We start from the raw sequence: 17624 nt of genomic DNA, 5'->3' as shown, positions 1-17624 counted from the left end.
CCCTGTCCTTCCACCACATGTGACAGGAGCCTGGTCCCCCACCTGGAGAGCCGGTGGCCCCAACCTTTGGCTAGCTCCATGCACAGCCTCCTGCAGGACCTGCCCAGACAGTTAGGTTGTGGCCGGGGTCAAGCCTGAGCCTCTCAGGGCCTCCAAAGCTCCGCGTCCCTCAGAGTTACCCAACCAGCTTGTTAAAATGCCGATTCCTGGCGTGTGTGACCGGAGTCTGTGAATCGGTGTCCCTCACAGTTACCCATTTGCAAGCCCCCCAGACGCCTGTGATGAGCAGTGCGAGAGGGTCAGTGGCGCCAGGACCACGGGGTACAGGCGGGTCCGCAACCCCAGGCCACAGGTCAGCGCCTGGCACTGGGGTTTTCTCTTACTCTCCGCGGAGAAATGAGTAGTACCGGCGACGGTTTCGGTACACGGAGTGGGAAAATTTCCTCAAAGGAGGGCAGTTCCCTAGTACCCATCGGGCGCATTTTGAAAGAAGAAAGAGAGACAGCTTCTCACTCTTCTCACGGCCAGAGGCACTCTTCCATTCATCATTCCAAGCACTCCCCGTGCGGGCACCTGGGGGCTCTCCTAATACAGCATCCTAGGACCAGACAGAGACTGGGGCCAGGCCCTGGACCACCTCATTATCCTAACATGCCGCTTGATGGGACAAAAAGTACAGCTTCTCCGACAGGAAGAGAAGCCATTTAGGGGAAAAGGCCTCCCACCATACCGCTGACTCACCCGGATACGCTCCTCCCTCCCTGATCCCTTTCAGTGGCCCCAGATCTACCCCAACAGGGAAAGCCCGGACTGTGGCGTCAGCCTTAGATGCCATTTCTAGTGTCCCGACTCGCTAGCTGTGCAGGCTGTTGCAGCCTCGGTTTCCTAGCTGTGAAGCGGAGACAAGCATCAATCCTGCAGGCTCGTTCAAGGGCAACGAGAGTTCGCGCGCACGGTACAGGCAGCGCTGCCAGGCGCAGTCACCGGTCGCTAACGTCGGACAAGACACCTGCAGCCACTCACCGTGGCTCCTCCAACCGGCAGCCCCTCTTTGCTCGGCCACTTTCAACTGTACACACCCCCACCCCCCAGCCCGGGCCCTTCCGAGTCTGCTTCCTGCACAAAGCCCGCTCGCCGCTATAGCCCTCTGCATCGTTCCGCGGGCCACAGTTCCACACTCGGTGCGGCCTGCTGAGTCGAGGGTTGTTCTTGTGCATGAACTCCAGCTCCCTAAAGAGGGCAGGCCCGAGGGCTACACATCCATGTCCCCCACCATGCCCAGCATGGTCTTCAGGGTCCTCCTATGGGCTGCCCAACGGGAGTACTGGGGTTTGCACCTGTCACGGTGCAGCTCTGAAACAAGGAACAAGAAAAGGCCCCACACGCAGACACCACTGTGTCCTCTGGTGGGTGAGCCAGCCCAGAGGACCCCCTGCCCCCACACACATACCCCTGCGCTGGATCTGACCGGTACCTGGGATCTCAGACGTCCCACCTCTTCCGCTAGGCTCTGTCTCTCCAGAAGAAGCTCGTTCTGCTTTTTGAGAAGCTGCACCAGCTGCTGGGCCGTGGCCTGGCTGTGCTTGTCCAGCTGCTTTAGCCTGCGGAGAAATCCACTGCAGAGTTAGGGATGGGTCCTGAGGCGTGAGGGCATCAAGCTGCAGAGTGGGTGGCAGGGGGGCGGTAGTGGCCAACTTCAGTGCGTCCCACTGTTGTGTCCGAGAGAGGCCCTGGTTAGTGAACCAGGAGCTGCCAATCCAGGTGACCCTGAGAGGCAAGGCCAGCTGCAGACCCTTGGAACGCAGCATTGATTAAGATGAATGGAATCACATCAAATGTGGAAGGAAATCAGGAGCCTTCTCCCGGAGATGTCAATGAGTAAACACACAGATAAGTTGGATAAGGAGAAGAAAAATCGAAACCTTAAACTCACAGAGGTCAAGGATGAGGGGCCTAAACGCTTCCATTGTTCAGGGGAAACGTCTCTGGCAGGCTGCAGCAGACAGCCCGCCCTGGCTGGGGAAGTGGGCGAGGGACAGCAGAAACACTGAACTAAGGGTTTTCCATTATTAATCACTCAGTCAATCATGAGCTCCGGCATCGCTGACCAGATGTCTTTAAAGATCCTAAATTTGTCATTCTGCTGATGGGCCCTCCTCTCCAGACTTGCTAATTCACTCAAACTATTATCCTCATTTGTCCACAGACGGCTTCCTACAGCACACTCACCCCTGGAAATGTAGGCTTTGGATTAAATTTAGAGTTGCACAACCACCCAGCCCTGTTCTGGAAAGCGCCTGGCTGTGTCCTGCACCCTTCCTCCCGGACCAACAGCACCAACGGTGAAATTAACTTGTATTTTCACAGGGAAAGGATTTTAAAAGCTCAAGGTGCAATTCAAACTCCAGGCTACACGTCCAACACTCACCGAGTCAAAGGCCACGACGTCATGCGCAGAGACTGGAGTCAGGCTGCCCCAGGTTAAGCCTCCCTGTGTCCTGGCGCGTTCCCAGCACAAGGAAGCACTGACAAGGGCAGAGACTAGGGCCTTGGGGTGGGCGGACGCCTTTCCCAACCTGCCGGCGGGGAAAACTGCACCCCGAGGGAACCTGACCACAGTCTAGTATTGCTCACGCTCTCCGAGACTCTTGTGCCACCTGCAAGTCGGCCCCTTTCCCAGACGGCACCGACTGCGGGGCCTGTCTGCCCGTCTCCACCTTGGAAGGATTTTTGTGGGTATCTTTGTTTAGGCTGTCCCTGAAGGCACACTCGGGTCCCCACCCCAGTCTCCTCCTCCTCCTCACGCGCTGCGAGCTCCCCCTTTTCAAGCTCTCCGGGCCTTTTGCTACTTCCTAACGCGGCAAGCACGAGGAGCTGGAAACCAAGAACAGGTGGTGGTCGCTGGGGCAGCAGGGCGCATGCTCGCAAAGCCCGCCCCGCCCACCGCCCGCACGAGGCCGCCGTCTGGCCCCGCCCCCAGGCCCAGGCCCCGCCCCCTGGCCTCAAGCGTCCTGCGGGTCCTGGAGAAAGCCCAAGGAAGGAGCCAGGGAAGGACTTAGTTCTTCTCTCTTGTGTGTGTGGCTATTCAGGGCCAGGCTCAGGTGCCCTGGCCCTGACTGGCCTCTCAGCGTCCCAGATCAGGCTGGGGCAGACCCGAAGCGCCTTGCCGCTTCGACGCGGTATACACGAGGGTCGTGCCCCTTGCCCCTGTGGTCCTGCCTCCGATCCTGGTGAAGCCAGGGCACTGCAGCTTTGGGAAGCTCCCTCTGCCCCCACGGCCACCCATCACACTGTCACACGGGGATAATTCTTCCTGAGAGTAGTCCCCAAACCCCACGGGCGTCAGACCAAATTGGAGCTTCCCTGCACCGTCCCCTGCACAGAGCGGCTGGGAGGGGCGAGGACACCCCAGGGCGGCAGAGAAGCCGTCCGTCGGCTTGCGGCAGGGCAGGGGCGCTCTCCCCGGACTGACCCACCGACAGATGCCGGCAGCCACCGCCCATCTGAGCAGCTACTCCGCTGTCCTGCACTGGGGTGGGTCCCCTAGAGGAGAGAAGAGCCTTTTTCCTTGAGAAGCAGACAACCTACCGCTTGGGTATTTCAATCAGACAGGTGGGAAGCACCGTCATTAGCAGCGGAGCTGTCTAAACCCTCGAGTGGCTTTCTCCCTCCCATCAAGCCCTGGGTGTGGAGACAGCCACAGGCTAAGCTCTGGCCGGGCGGTAGGCCACTGGCTTCAGGCTTGCTGGAAACAAATGTAACAGAAACATGGAATAAATAGATGACACCATTAAGGCTTAAAGACAACAAGGCGCCAGGAGTGGCCTTTCCCCATGTGGTCCCTTGCCCTGTGCTTTGATCAAATGGGATAACAGTCCTGTGGACTGATGGCTTCAGTGTGTGTTTCTGGGCCCTGGAAAGAGGTGGCTGCCTGATGCAGAGCTAAGGGCTGAGCCAAACGCTGCTCTCACAGCACAGAACGCTGGCCACAGGCTGGCCACGCTGGCTTACAGCCAGAAATGGGGCCAGTCCCTGCCTAGACCCTTCTGCCTTGGAGGCCCCAGGACCTAGGCCAGGCTCTGTTGGCACCGTTTTGCAAACCGTAAACTTCAGCTCCCTGCGGCAATCACCTGAGAGCACCTGGGCCCCACCTGGAGCCGCTGAATCAAGTCCCTGGGTCTCGCCGAGGGACCTCGGGAGAGCCTTCCTCCACGAGGCTGAAGCTCCTCCTGCCCTCGGCTCACAGTGGGAGCCAATGTGAATGTTCCAGGCGGTCAGTCCAGGTGGTCAGTCTTGGGGGGCCTTAAAGAGACATGCCCCTTCTTGTTCGAGGTCAGCTTCCATTAGGTCACTCCACGTGCAGCAGCGAAGTCCATCACAAGGTCAGAAAAGGTAAAAATCACCACCAAACCAAACCCACATTGGTTAAAAGACAGAAACAAACCCAGATTTTAGATAAAAGGGACTCAGTCAAGGAAATAAATTTCAATAGCAGCTCTCTTGAGGTGTTTTATGAATAGTGGGAAGTTGGTTTTTTTTTTTTTTTTTAAATTAACAAGTTATTTCTTGGAACGGCCTGCCCCAAACGCTGCACAGCCCTGCCTGTACTCTGTCCTTGTCTCCCTGCACAGATTAGCGAATTAAAAGGTAGGTGCTAGACCCCATCTTACAGTTGAGAGACCGAAGCTGAGAGGTCTGGGAAGCTTGCACAAAGCCATAGAGGAAGCACGGGAGCTCGGGGTCCTCTTAACTGTTGCTAAGGAATGGTTCATTCATTGAGTTAATTCAACAAACCAAGCAGTTAACCCTTTGGGAAACCCCTCTCGTGGGTCAAGTACTACAGGGCAGATACAGGGTCCAGGAGGCCCCAGCCTCTGCTCACGCCCATCCCACGAGGCAGGAACTAGTCTTACCCCATTTTAAGGACAAGGGTCCCCATGCACAAGGAGGAAGAGTGGCTGGTTCTGGCCACTCAGCCAGCAAGTCAGGATGCGAAAGGGGAACGGGTATTGTCCTGGGCAGGGGCTCCCCACAGGAGAAGGGGCACTGCAAAGGCCATGCTGTCTGCGAACCGAGAGCACACGGCGTGGCAGGACCAGAATCCCCAGGCTGTTCACACGGCCAGTGATGCTGGTCCCAGTCCAGCCCTGCAGCCAGACCAACAGCTGTGGACCTTGTCCAGGCAGTGCCGGTCCCTGCCCCAGGAAAGAGAGGCTGGGAGGAGGGCCAGGCCTGGGATAGACGTTCAGGGGCCAGAGGGAGGTACCCAAGAGCTGTGCACCTACCGAGCAGGCATGCAGCCTGGGGCCTGGGGCCTGGGACAGGTCTGGCTGGATGTCCAGCCGCGGGCTACACCTGCTGAGGGGAGTGGCCATGAATGCGGGGCAAGATTCACCCAGGAGAGCCGGGTGGAGGTTTTCAAGTTTGCTAAAAATACAGGTGTCCTTGGGGCATCTGGGTGGCTCAGTCGGTTGAGTGTCCGATTCTTGGTTTCCATTTGTGTCATGATGTCGGGGTCCTGGGATCGAGCCCCAAGTCCGGCTCCATGCTCAGCGTGGAGTCTGCCTGTCCCTCTCCATCTGCTTTTTCCCCTGCTTGGGTGCAGCGTGCTCTTTCTCAAATAAATTAATATTGAAAAATCTTTATATAGGCATCCAAGCCACGACGCACGTCTGCTGCAGTGAGAGGGAAGAGGGCCAGGACAGGGCCTCGGGGACTGGCCACATTTACAGGGTAGCAGGGGACAGGGAGCCACCGAGCCACGGAGACAGACGACCTGGAGAGAGAACCTGGAGCTTAAGAGGAGAGGCTTTCCGGGAGGAAGGGGGCGCTCTGTGCGACGCGCCACTCGGTGCTGGCCACAGCTGCTCGCCCTGTCCGGAGGGAGGTGTGGCGGAAGAGGGGACACCGCTCTGGAGAGGGGAAGAGGGGCCTGGCACAGGGCAAAGGAGCAAGAGGGGTGCAGAGGGTGGAAGGGGCTGGAGCCGGTGGGCAGGAGAGAGGGGGATTCCTCGAGGCACAGGGTGCCAGGCTTCCCCAGGCAGGAAGGCACCCACCGCAAAGGCCGGGCCCTCCTCACCAGCGGGGTGAGTAAGGAGAAGCCCCTGACCCACAGCCATCCTGTTCTGCCCCGGTTCGAGGGCACAGGTGTTTGTCGAGAAAGAAGCAAGGTGACGTGCCGTGGTCCTCGAGCTGCTGTGAAGGGTGAGCGCACCGGCCGGGGGCAGGGGCCGGGGCAGGGGCACCAGGGCGGAGCCGAGGCAGAGCCTTCTCCTGGGGACACGGACGCCCTGACTGACCCTTCGGACAATCTCACCCCACCCCGGCCCTGCAAGGACTCCCGCTCTCCAGCCACCCAGAAGCCTCCTGCTCCGCAGCGGACGTTCTCGGGGGGTCCCGGAGCAGGACCCCTGCTATTTTCGAGGCTCAGCTCTCAGCTTAAGTGTCATTCTGAGAGCTTGCAATTTCTTGTTCTGTTCGGGTTCCCTGTTTGGAGCCATTTCTTCCCCGTGGCACAGAGGAATTCGAGGAGAGAGTGGGGCCGCCCTCCCAGGCCTGCCTCGGAGTCTGCAGGGACAGCAGCCGCTCCTGCGGGAAGGAGCCCTCGGCAGCCTGCAAGCCACGCACGGGCTCCGCAGGGCAGGACAGAGTCTTCCGTCCCTCCCGGATGCCCCCGGGATGTACTTGGCATCTGCCCTGGTGGTCACGGCACCCAGCGGAGCAGCGGCCCAGGGCAGGAGGCCAACCCTCCCCAGGAGGCAGTGGGGGTGCCCCTGCCCTTCAGGGCACTGAGGACTCAGCCAGTCTGTGACCAAGAGCCCCTCTGGGCCACTCTCTACCCGGGGCTGGGCTCGCCACCCTGACTGCAGGGGCAGGAAGGAGCAGGGCCCGTTGCCTTAAGGATCTGCAGGTGTGTACCTGCCACCACAGGTCATAAGTGGGGGGCTCGGGTGGGGGCAGAGAAGAGCAGAGCAATCAGAGTGGGCTGGGCTGGGGGGCTCGGCTCCCAGGGGTTACTGGCAGGTGGGGCCGCGGTTACCATGGGAACACGGAACAAGCTCTACCCATCCCACAGCGAACTCCCCGCCACACCCCACCAGGCAGGAGCCCAACCAACGTTCTTTTTTTTTTTTTTTTTTTAAATATGCAAGACTTCAGGATAAGAGGGAGCAAGCGCGCAATAGAGAACAACTTTCTAGAGCTGAGCGGGCTGGGTAAGATTTCTCATGCAAAACAGAAGCGGCGCGAGCTGCCAGCTCCGGTCCTGTGCTTCAGACACTCATTTGCTATGAATACTGTGAAAGCAAGTGAATACATATATTTAAATTTTTTTATGTTGTATGTGATACATACAAAATATATGCAGTGTATAAATAAGTTATGAGGTATAATAATCAAATGAACACTCGTGAAGCTGGTACCAGCCCCCAGGGGCCACCGCCCATGGAGCCCGTCCCCAGGCCCGCCGCCTTCTCCAGAGGTGGCCCGTCTCCCCAGAAATACAGGTTTTGTAGAGGAGACGCTTTCGTTTCCCTCAGCCTCCTCACCCTGCAGCTTTCTACAGATGACTGTGGGGGTCTTTCTTTCTTTCTCTCTTCCTTCCTGCATTTGTGTTGTTTTGGTGTGGGGTCTGCTGGGGCTCAAACTTCCTTTATCCTGAAATGTTTTCGGGCCGGAGTCCCTCCTATGGTCGCTCTGGCTATAGGAAAGGTTCGCCCTCCCCTTCGTAGATAAGGGTTCTCAAATGCCGCCACCGCGGATGTCACTGGGACGGGGTGGCGGGGGCGGGGGGCTCCTCATGGAAATGAAGAACAGTTTTGAACCAACACGTGGACTTAAAAGGTGCGAACATCAGACTATGAAGCGCGCACTCACCTCTCTACTAATTCCCAGGGAACAGGAAGCTTTTCCCATTCGCTAATTTAAAGCTCCTGACAATACCGAAGGGGAGCTAGGACTGTCATCCGCACCATTTCTGGCTTAAGAAAAGCCAGGCACAGCCCTTTAGCCCTCTGTCCAAGCTCAGACAACCAGCAGGCGGAGAGCCACGGGGACCAGGGCGTGAAGGACAGGCCTGTCTCTCGGCCATGGGTGGCCACCTCCAGTTGCCTGGCTCCGAGCCCTCCGACCCACCTCCTCCCTCGCCCTTCCAGTCCACGTGACTCAGACTCCTGGCTCTCAAGACTGGCCCCTTGACTCTCCCGATCTTTCTACAGCCCGCCACCCGGCCACCTCACTGTGATCCCAGCCATTCCTGTCGCCCTGGCTTGCCTGCCCGTCCCAACGGACTCTGCTGGGTTCCCTATGGACAGGAAGGGGGTCTAGTCCAGCTCGCCATCTCCGGCACGTAGCCAGGTGCCTACCACAGAGGTTGTGCTGCATAAAAACATCAGAGTGAACAAACTCCTTACCAGTGGACACTATTCATACCAAAGATGAGACCCGTGATTTCATCTGCAGCATCTGTTTGCTTTCACATGTGCTAACTTCGAAACAGCATAACATACACGTTAAATGACTTGAAATGTGCTACCGAAATTCACCACTAACTTAAAAGATGATGCAGAGACATGACTTCAAAATCCCACCACGAACTACCTATTTTCTTCGGGCAGGGAGGCTTGATCTCTGTCAACCTCACATTCTCCATTTCTGGAACTGAGAAGAGAAAATCTCAGGAGCTCCCGAATCAGCAGCTCTGGGGGGAGGCCCAGCAGGACAGGTTTTCGTGGGCCCCCCGGGGTCATTCTGGTAACTTCTCAAGTGCAGGCACCACTGGCACGTGGTAATTCCAGTATTATTCCTGATACAAAATGAGTTCTCATGGAGGATAATTTCTCCCCCCCTGGCTCCAGCTTTGATCCCTGAACAGCCAACTGTCCATATGAAAACTGTGCCGGTCTACTCCCAAGCCTGGATGTCAGTCACGAGAAGTTAAGCAAAGCACGTGCTCACGGCGAGCTTCCTCCCACATGGAATGAGGGAATAAGCTAGAACAGGCGTCAGCAAACATCACCCCCCAGGGTCCTGTTTTCGTACAGTCTGCAAGTTAAGGGTGGTTTTTACATCTTCCAATGATGAATTAAAAAAAAAAAAATCACAAGAAAAACAATGTTTTGCGACACAAACATTCCGCACAATGTTGACGACTTGACTCTTCAGAGAGAGTTTGCTGGTCGCCGGGCTCAGGGATGACTGAGTCATGTTCCCACAGTACCCTGACTCTACACAGCCTCCCTCGCTGTGTCCCATCTTCGAACCCCGCAAACAGCTATAGTCCTAACAATACCTGCGGCCCAAGTGCAAGTTTGAAAGCCCAATCACCCTCCTAAATGCTCCAGGTAACGAACTGTGGTGAAGAAGCCGGATTGCTGTAAAGTTGTACACTTGGTTCTAATACTTGCAAATCGCTTGCCACAATTTCCAAAATCCCGTCTCATTCGTGTGGCTGCACAGAGTTGGCAAGAAGGAGCCTCATGGTGAGGAGTATGGGACACACTCTAGCCCATCACCCTCACTTAGAACACGAAGGCGGTTTCAGTGGCCGCTGTGCCAGCCAAACTTCCTTTGCTCAAATCTACCCTGTTCTGCAGTGAGTAACCGAGTCATTCATTCTTAAAAATCCTGCTGTTCTGGGGACAGTTTTCATTCCCAGCAAAGGGAACTTATTTCCCACAGCGCCCCTTTGGTTTTCCACTCCCTCAAGTCAGCCTTGGCTACTTGTGGAAGTGGAGCAGGGGGTGGAGGGGGCCTCCTTAGGGGCGCGAGTCGGGGAAAGCCCCCTGCTCTTCTCTTCAGAAGGATGAGATCACTTACGGCTCATCTAATTCAGCCCCTGAAGCTGGACACAAGGCCCATGGTCATACGGCCCATGTACAGGAGATCTAGGACCGAAACCCCTGTGCCTTGACTCCAAATACAGTGCTCTTGGAAGCATTTCTTAATCCTTTTGAAAAAGGCCTGACCTCTCTTCCATACTACAAAAAAGTAAGGATTTTAGGTAAGGACCTTGAGAAAGGTGACCCACTGGGTGACATATTCTCCGAGGCCTGGGGGTCGGGGAGCCCCGCGGCCAGCACTCTGCCGCTGGGCTCGAGGGAGGGAGCCAGTTTGGGCTTTGCTTTTTGTTCCTTTTTATACTTCCACTCTATTTCAGACTTATTGGGGACCACACAACGCTGCTGCACTGACGGCAAGAATTTCTAAACACGCGGACGCCCGGGTGGCTCAGTGGGTTAAGCGTCTGCCTTGCGCTCAGGGTCCTGGGATTGAGCCCCGTGTTGGGCTTCCTGCTCAGCAAAGAGTCTGCTTCTCCCTCTCCCTCTGCCTCTCTGCCTGCTTGGGCTCAAGCTCTCTAATAAATAAACAAAATCTTAAAAAATAAATTCTAAACACCGTTTCTGTTCTTATCTTGTCACCACCCAGTTTGTGGACTCCTCGGCCCAGACGCCGCACTGACCAGTCCGGACTGGTGTGGGCATGAAGGACGCACACATGGGGCCCCAGAGCTCCGGACACCCACCTGGGGAGCTGGCTGTCGGCCGGCCCCCCACATCCCTGTGGCCTCGGACACTGTCAGACCCGGCTCTGTCACAGACCAACTGCTGGGAACAGAGCTTCCCCTGGAAATGAGCGCCAGCTTCCCCACAGAGCGCCAAGAACATCCGCTGTACCACTGCCTCGTCATCCTAACGAGCAAGTGCCACGCGACCCGGGCTGAGCCTGTGGTCCCCTGGGCAGGCCTGGCAGGAAGAAGCGATTCTGCCCCACGAAGCAGCGGGGACCAGAGCTGACCCGTCAGGAATCTGAGACTCTGAAGAACCTAGGGGACTGCCTCGGGCCTCAGTTACCTTTCGGCAGCTCTTTTTAAAGCAGAAGTGGTCAGGGAGAGCCCAGCTCTGTGGGGCGAAATGAGGCGGGACAGAGGAATGAAAATCCAAATGCTTGCAAAGTATAACCCAGGCCACATCCGGCTCGTGGCCAGTTAGAAGCCGTAGCAGCAAAACCCAGACGGCCTCTCGTGGCATTCCTTACACACACACACACACACACACACACACACACACACGTGTATTTCTCATTGCTTTTGGAGCCATCTGACTGCAAATCCCATGAACCCAGACCTCCGAGTACGTCCTAATGATAAAGACTCCCACAGACCGTAGCACGTTATCAATGGCAATAACCACACAGGGATATAATACCTTGATCTAACCTACTGATTTCCAATTTTGTCAACGGATTCCAAACTGTGCCTTTTCCTCTTTTACCGAAAAGATCCTCTGCACTCAGATATCATGCCTGTTTAGTACCCTTGATCTGGCACAATTAAAAGACCAGTTTTACTTTGATGAATGTAATTTGTAATGCAATCAAAGTATCTCAAAAGCAGACGGAACTATCGGAACGCATGAGGCTCCTGCCCAGTTGCTCTATTGAGTTATTTTTTTAAATATTTTATTTATTTATTTATTTGGGGTGGGGGAGGGGGGAAGGGGGAATGAGAATCCCAAGCAGATGCTGCGCTGAGCGTGGAGCCCAACACGGGGCTCAATCCCATGACCATGACACCACGACCTGAGCCAAAACCAAGAGTCGGACACTTAACTGACTGAGCCACCCATTCGCCCCCAACCCTCTGGAGTCTTCGCCGCAGTGTGGTATTTGCACGAGGATTTTTTCCCAGAGAGGCCCCCCTGGAGCTCCCGGATGCCCAAACCCTCTGGGAACGGTCCTGCACTTAGCAGGTGCACACTGTCCCGAGCCCGCTCTCTATTTCCTGCACGGCTGACCACCCTTGAGATAGGCGAACTGGTCACAGAGGTGTGATCAAGTAGGAACGAGCCCAAGGCCGCTGAGTAACCAGATCCAATCACTCCCGTACGTTGATTGGCACACATCTTAATTAGGTTTTAATGCAAGTAATTTGATAAGTACTCCTGGCCATCCACTACGGAACTGTCAGCGCTGAAAGCTTTTTATTTAGCTCCTCTTCAGTCTAGAGTCTATACCCAGGCAGCCTCCCCGCTGACCCTTGTCAAAGAACCCCATCTGCTGGTTGCCACGGTAACTGAAGGCGACCAATTGAGCTGAACAGAGTGACTCAGAAATAAAATCTGCAGCCAGAGGAATTCTGCTAAGAGTAATAAATCATTTAGTAAAAGGGGGTCCTCCACTCAGCGATGAGTGTTGGGATAATGTGGTGGCAGCAGCCTTCCAGCTCGAAGGGCCGGCGGCACGGAGCACGGAGGCCCTGCCGGAGGGGGGGCTCCAGCAGCAGAAGGAAGGGGCCCATCCCGCCCGGCTGGCTGCCCTCATGGGGGACAAGGAACCAATTCCACCCAGGGTTTCATGTTTGGGCTATGAAATGTTGAATTATAAAAGTGGCAAGAGAAGCAGTCTAGGCTTCCAACACTCCTTCCTCTCTCTCTCTCTCTCTCTTTAAGAGCACCAGTAGAGAAAATGCCCCAAGTTGCTCGGGAGGCCACTGTGGCCCTCAGGAAAGAGGCAGGGAGAATGGATACTAAGATTGCTCTGGAATAAGGAAGGCTGCCGCCACCTCCTGTCATCAGCCAAGTCTTAGGCGCTCGGAGCAGAAGCCGGCTGTGTCCCACACGCACAGTCCTGGAGGCAGCTGGAGAGACAGGGCTCCGGTCAGAGTGCTGGGAGCGACCCTACCCTACCGTTTGCGGAGAGGGTCGGGGCTCTCTCTCTGGGTCCGTGCTCCACACCAGCAAAGTAGGTAGCCTTCCTAAGTTAAGATTTCCTGAATGAGAGGGAAGAAAAGAAGGGGAAGGAGGAGACTTGGGGGCTCAGGCCCTCACCCCACAGCCAGGGCTGGGTCATATCCGCCCCCCCATCCCTGGAGGAGCTCCTGCCGGCTGGACTAGCAATCCCCTGTGGGCAGCAGGGCCCGGGCTTCAAGAAGTGGAAGCCGCAGGCAGGCTGACTCTTCCACAGGCCACTGAAGCTCTCTAGGCCAGTCCCTCAGTGGTGGTGATGGGACAACCGCGGGCACCGTCAACTGAGGCAGGAGGGGAGGGGCTGGAGGTGGGGCCTGTGGTGGGGGACGGTGGTGGGAGGCTGGGGACAGCCTCATCCTGCCCGTGCCTCTCCCCAAGGGCTGCAAACCGGCATTTTAAGGGGTGTAGGTAGCACTGCGGACCTCCTCCCAACGCCTGACCCCCAGGGCAATGGCAGGACCCTGCACTAGATCCTCCCCAGGGATTAAGTTCCTGCTTTAGAAAAGAGCAACTGCCAAACAGAAGGTAGTAGTTGTCATATGTACACCCCCCGCCCCGCACCCCCATCCTAGAGGCTGCCAAAGACAGGCTTCATCCGAGAGCTGTAGCGAAATCCCGCGCCCCGAGCCGGGAGCGCCCGGGAGCTCGCCGCCCGCCTCCCGCCGCGCGCTGGCCACTTCCTCGCGCGCCCGCCGCGCACCTGCACCTGCTCTCAGGCCGCCCGCGAGCGCGCCCCGGGCCGGGGGCCGCCCCTGCTGCAGGAGGGCGGGGAGGGGGTCCGCCCGGCCCCCCGCGCCCCGCCGGCTCCCCGCCCGCCTCCGCTCCGGGCGGCGCCCGCACCTGCTGCGCGGCCGGGGCGGCTCCGCGGGGCGCGCGAGGCTCTGCGCTTCGGCGGAAGCAGAGGATTAAGCGGACGCGGCGGTCGAGGGAGGGGACGGGCGACAGCCTCCTTAACTCCAAGCTCGCGTCCCCATCCCTTCCCTGCGCAGCGGGGCGGGGTGGAAAGTTTGGTTTCCTCGGGCTGGGGAAGGTGCTGCCTGACCGTCTTGGCTTTTCTTAGCTTTTAGGTCCTTATCCGTGAACCACACACGAATCGTTTGAGGACGACCCTGGAGGCTCGGACTGGAACAGGGGAAGCATCTGACTAATAGGCCGGAGAATATACCGCGGCCCGTGTAGCTTCTGTTAGTGATTAAGCTGCTCGGGTCACTTACGGGAAGTGCCACACATCCCAAGAGCCCGAGGAAAGGAAAGTTACAGGGGTTGGGGTACGACCTCGCCTCATCCGCCCTCCCATCACGGTCCCGCGCCCCAACTGTTGTTTTAGGATCTGTCCTAAAGTGTGCCCCGAGAGACGGACTCCGATCCGTACACACAGCCGGGCGGGTGCTGCTCTCTGACGTTCCCTCCGCCTCCTCGCGAGGTCCCCGAGTTGCGCTTCCAGATAATAAGTCGCATCGCTTTGTCTCCACTCACTGACTCTCTCCAGTTCGCGGCCCTATTTCAATTCCCAGATACTCTTGAACTTTCGCACACGCTGCCAGTTTGAGCCCGCACAGAATAATCAGTGTATTAATTCCACTCGGAGAGAGTGGGGTTTTTCTAACACAATCTGCGCAACCTGAACTCTTTCCTTCAGAAACACTTTGCCTTTAAAAAGAAACTCCCAGCATGAACCTCATAAGAAGCGACATGTAACAGACAGTGCATGTGGCGCTGGGCATGCCGCTCAGAATTAAAAGAGAATTTTTTACTTTGTTTCTTCGGTGCCATGTGCATAATGTACATGTGGACGAAACTGACATCAGACATTTAAAGCAAAAAGGGATGGGGGAGGGGGATGTGATGGTGGCGGGAAAGAAAATGTGTTGATAAAAACAGTAACTTCTGTTAATCTACATTTTTCAGTTACTGTCTTAATTAAGAATGTTAGGAAATATGTTGCAGTTTAATTGCATTGTTTCAAGAAATTCTAATGCTGACAAATTTGGGCCCATGTACACTTGGATGGTGAAAGGGATTAAAGTGGTAATTTCTTCCAACTGGGAGATAACAATTAAAATTATACTTCCTCCTCTGCGCCCCTCCTTCCTCCCTCCAGATCCTACATTCAGAAGACAAAGTAAGAATAGCCTAACACTTAAGGTGTTCAACACGAAAAGAGCCCTGGATCGGGGTGACACAAAGGCAGGTGTTTTTAACCTGTGTATATGCGATAAGAATGATTTTTTTTTTTAAATACAAAGAAGTCACAAAAATGAAATAGCACTCTATCCGAAATTTCTGGATGTCAATCAGTATCCTTGCAGCAAATCGTTATTTATGAAAGAAATCAGTAACGATCTCCAAGTGATTCCCAGATGACCCCGTGTCAGACAGTAAAAATCGTTTGCCTCAGCCGTGAGTATACAAAAATGATGACAGTGTGAAGACACGTTCAGATTTCTAGATGCCGGGCCCTTTCCTCCCACTGGACCAGTCGTACATGCTCGAGGCTGCCTTTCTTTTGTGTGTGTGGGGTGGGGACCCTTTGCACCATTACCCAGCAAAATAAACTACAATGTATTTTCACTGCTCAAAGCATCTTTGATAGAAATTGTAGTAGACAAGATAGCTTCCTATTTCCCAAGCTTACAGTTTTGTAACCTCTTACTTGCTCCCATTCTCTGGGGCCTGTCCAGTTGGGCTCCCCATCTGTCATCAGGGAGGTGATGACTCAAACCATGAAGGAGGGGTTCGGGTCCCCTGCTCTCCAATCCCACAGTGTGCAGCGCAAACCAGGCACTGACCAGAGACTCCCACTGAACCGTCCAGCTAGGTCATCAAACTGGCTCGATCATTTGGCCAGATAAATCGACCAGTTTTTTTTACTGAATCAGCTACTCATCCCACTTTCCGGGGACCACAATGTAGGGACACCATGGCGTTCCACTGAGGAGGCCGACCCAACTCTCCAGCAGCTAGAGATGCTGCATTGTACATGGAGGCTCTGAAATGACAATAAAAGAAGATCTGTTGGCCCTAGAGTGCAGCTGAAATGCCCAAAGAGCTTGGCCAAGACAACAACTCCAAAGATTTGCTCTCGCTGGGAGGTCTCCCGGCTCCTCCTGCTTCCATCTCTCAAAATAAGGGACAGAGAATTTGACCACAGACAAAATACTGCCAGTGCGCCCCCAGAATCACAGTGTGTCGACTCTTAAACTTATATTTACGTTTTGTATCAGTGAGTAGAGTCCGGAGGTCACTGAAGTACTGAGTAAATGGCATGTGTGACCGAAAAGTCCAAAGAATCCACTGCTATGGAATTAAGGCAATTTTTTTTTAATGCCACACGTGAGATCCAAAAGAGCAAAGGGACAATCTCTTATGTGCTCCCTGGGACCACATAAAACTCTGAGCTGACCCACTAAGGAATGGAAAGTTTCATCTCCTGGGGTTTCTGGAAATTCTGGTGGGAGGACACAAGCCCTATGAGCCTGGCAACCTCCTGGGGGAGAGGGGGAAGGTGGGCAGAACTTTGTCAGGAGGTGCGGCGGAGGGGGGGCGGTGCTGGGGGCGCTGCTCTGGGACGCCCCCCACACACACAGAGGGCCGAGGGGCAGGGGGGTTGCGGAGACCACCCGGAGCAGGACCAGAGCCTTATTAATTCTCAGGTCGGAGAGAGAGGAGCGGTCAGGCAGACGTCCAGGCGGGGAGAGCCGGGAGCATAATTCGGAGTTGCAAAGTTCTGAGTCAATTCTGGGAGTTCGAAGAACACTAAAAGAAGAATACAGAACACTGGGGGAGAAAAAAGGGAAGCAGTACCCGCCCGAGGGCCGATTGCCTCTCCAGCAGCGGCAAGGCTGTTCCTGGGCTCGCAGGACCATTTGTTCCATTACACAATCTCCTGAAGCCATTTAGAGAGAGCTCCAACAACTGCGTGCACCAACACGACACATGGCTTCCCAGCCCGCCTCCTTGCTGATCCAGACGCTCCAGCCATCTTTCTTGAAGATGCCATATGGTTGGCAGAAGCCTGTGGATCTCGCGGCACATCTGCTTGTACGTTTCTTCTTCCCCTCCATCCCCCTAACAAAAGAGGGGCAGGGAGACGGAGCGAGAGGAGGGCATGCGTGCGCACCCCTGCCCACAGAGAGTTATTTCTTTGGAGGCTGCCTCAGGAAACAAAACTATGAAAGGGACGATCGCGAATTATTCAGGACTCGCTCGGTTTTTTAACGTGACAACATGGCGATTTGTTTGCTTGTCATGATTTTAAAACCAGATTAGAAAAACAAAGGATGGCCCGGCTCCCTTTCTCCAAATGCCCCATGACTTGCAAACCACTTCAGAGCTCTCCCTCCGGGAATCCTCGGGATGCTGTCTTGCCCCCCGGAGAGGGACAGCACCCTTGCCTGAAGCTATTTGTCCGCTCCTTTTCGGTCAAGGAAGACAGACAAGCTGAGAAACTAGCAGATACCCAGAGCCCGCTTTGTTAGCAAGCACGGCGCGGCTGTATGCTAATGAGCCGGCACCGACACACGGCTTTTCGGTATGATGAGCAAAGATTGTTGACACTGTTGAAATCCTGGCTCTCCTGGCCTGTGAGCGCCCGGGCTGCCTCCTTGGAATCCGGCCCCCAGAAAGACAGGCTGCAAAAAAATAATACATTCTACTCTCCTGATGACTGAAATCTGGCCATTTGTAACTCGGAGCAGTTGGGAGTGGGGGAAGGGAGCGGGGACTGGGCGAATATTCGAAAATATTTGATCAGGCCTGGGATCAGAAAGACACAGGTGAAAAGGATGGGTTTCTTCCAACCTAAAACGTTAAACCTGGTGGACGCATGTGAGCAAGTGGGGCCAGGACGCTGGAGAGCAGGGGCGAGGGTCAGTCAGGACA

General features: G+C 55.6%; 1 protein-coding gene across 7 annotated transcripts in view; it reads right to left on the bottom strand.

Annotated features, from left to right (window-relative positions):
- The window catches only part of SDCCAG8 (SHH signaling and ciliogenesis regulator SDCCAG8), a 229597-nt gene that overhangs the window by 7537 nt on the left and 204436 nt on the right, over positions 1-17624 (bottom strand). For 5 of the 7 annotated variants that reach the window (XM_032317272.1, XM_032317275.1, XM_032317280.1 and 2 more), the window contains one exon: positions 1451-1601. The exons of 1 other annotated variant lie outside the window; for it this stretch is intronic. In XM_032317272.1, the coding sequence (XP_032173163.1) occupies positions 1451-1601 (151 nt within the window). The remainder of the gene's footprint in view (positions 1-1450; positions 1602-17624) is intronic. One more of the 7 variants, XM_032317273.1, reaches the window with a different exon arrangement.

Source organism: Mustela erminea, chromosome 17, assembly GCF_009829155.1.
Source record: "Mustela erminea isolate mMusErm1 chromosome 17, mMusErm1.Pri, whole genome shotgun sequence".
Taxonomy (NCBI): Eukaryota; Metazoa; Chordata; class Mammalia; order Carnivora; family Mustelidae; genus Mustela; species Mustela erminea.
The sequence above is the reverse complement of the archived record's forward strand: the minus strand, read 5'-3'. Positions and strand labels throughout refer to the sequence as shown.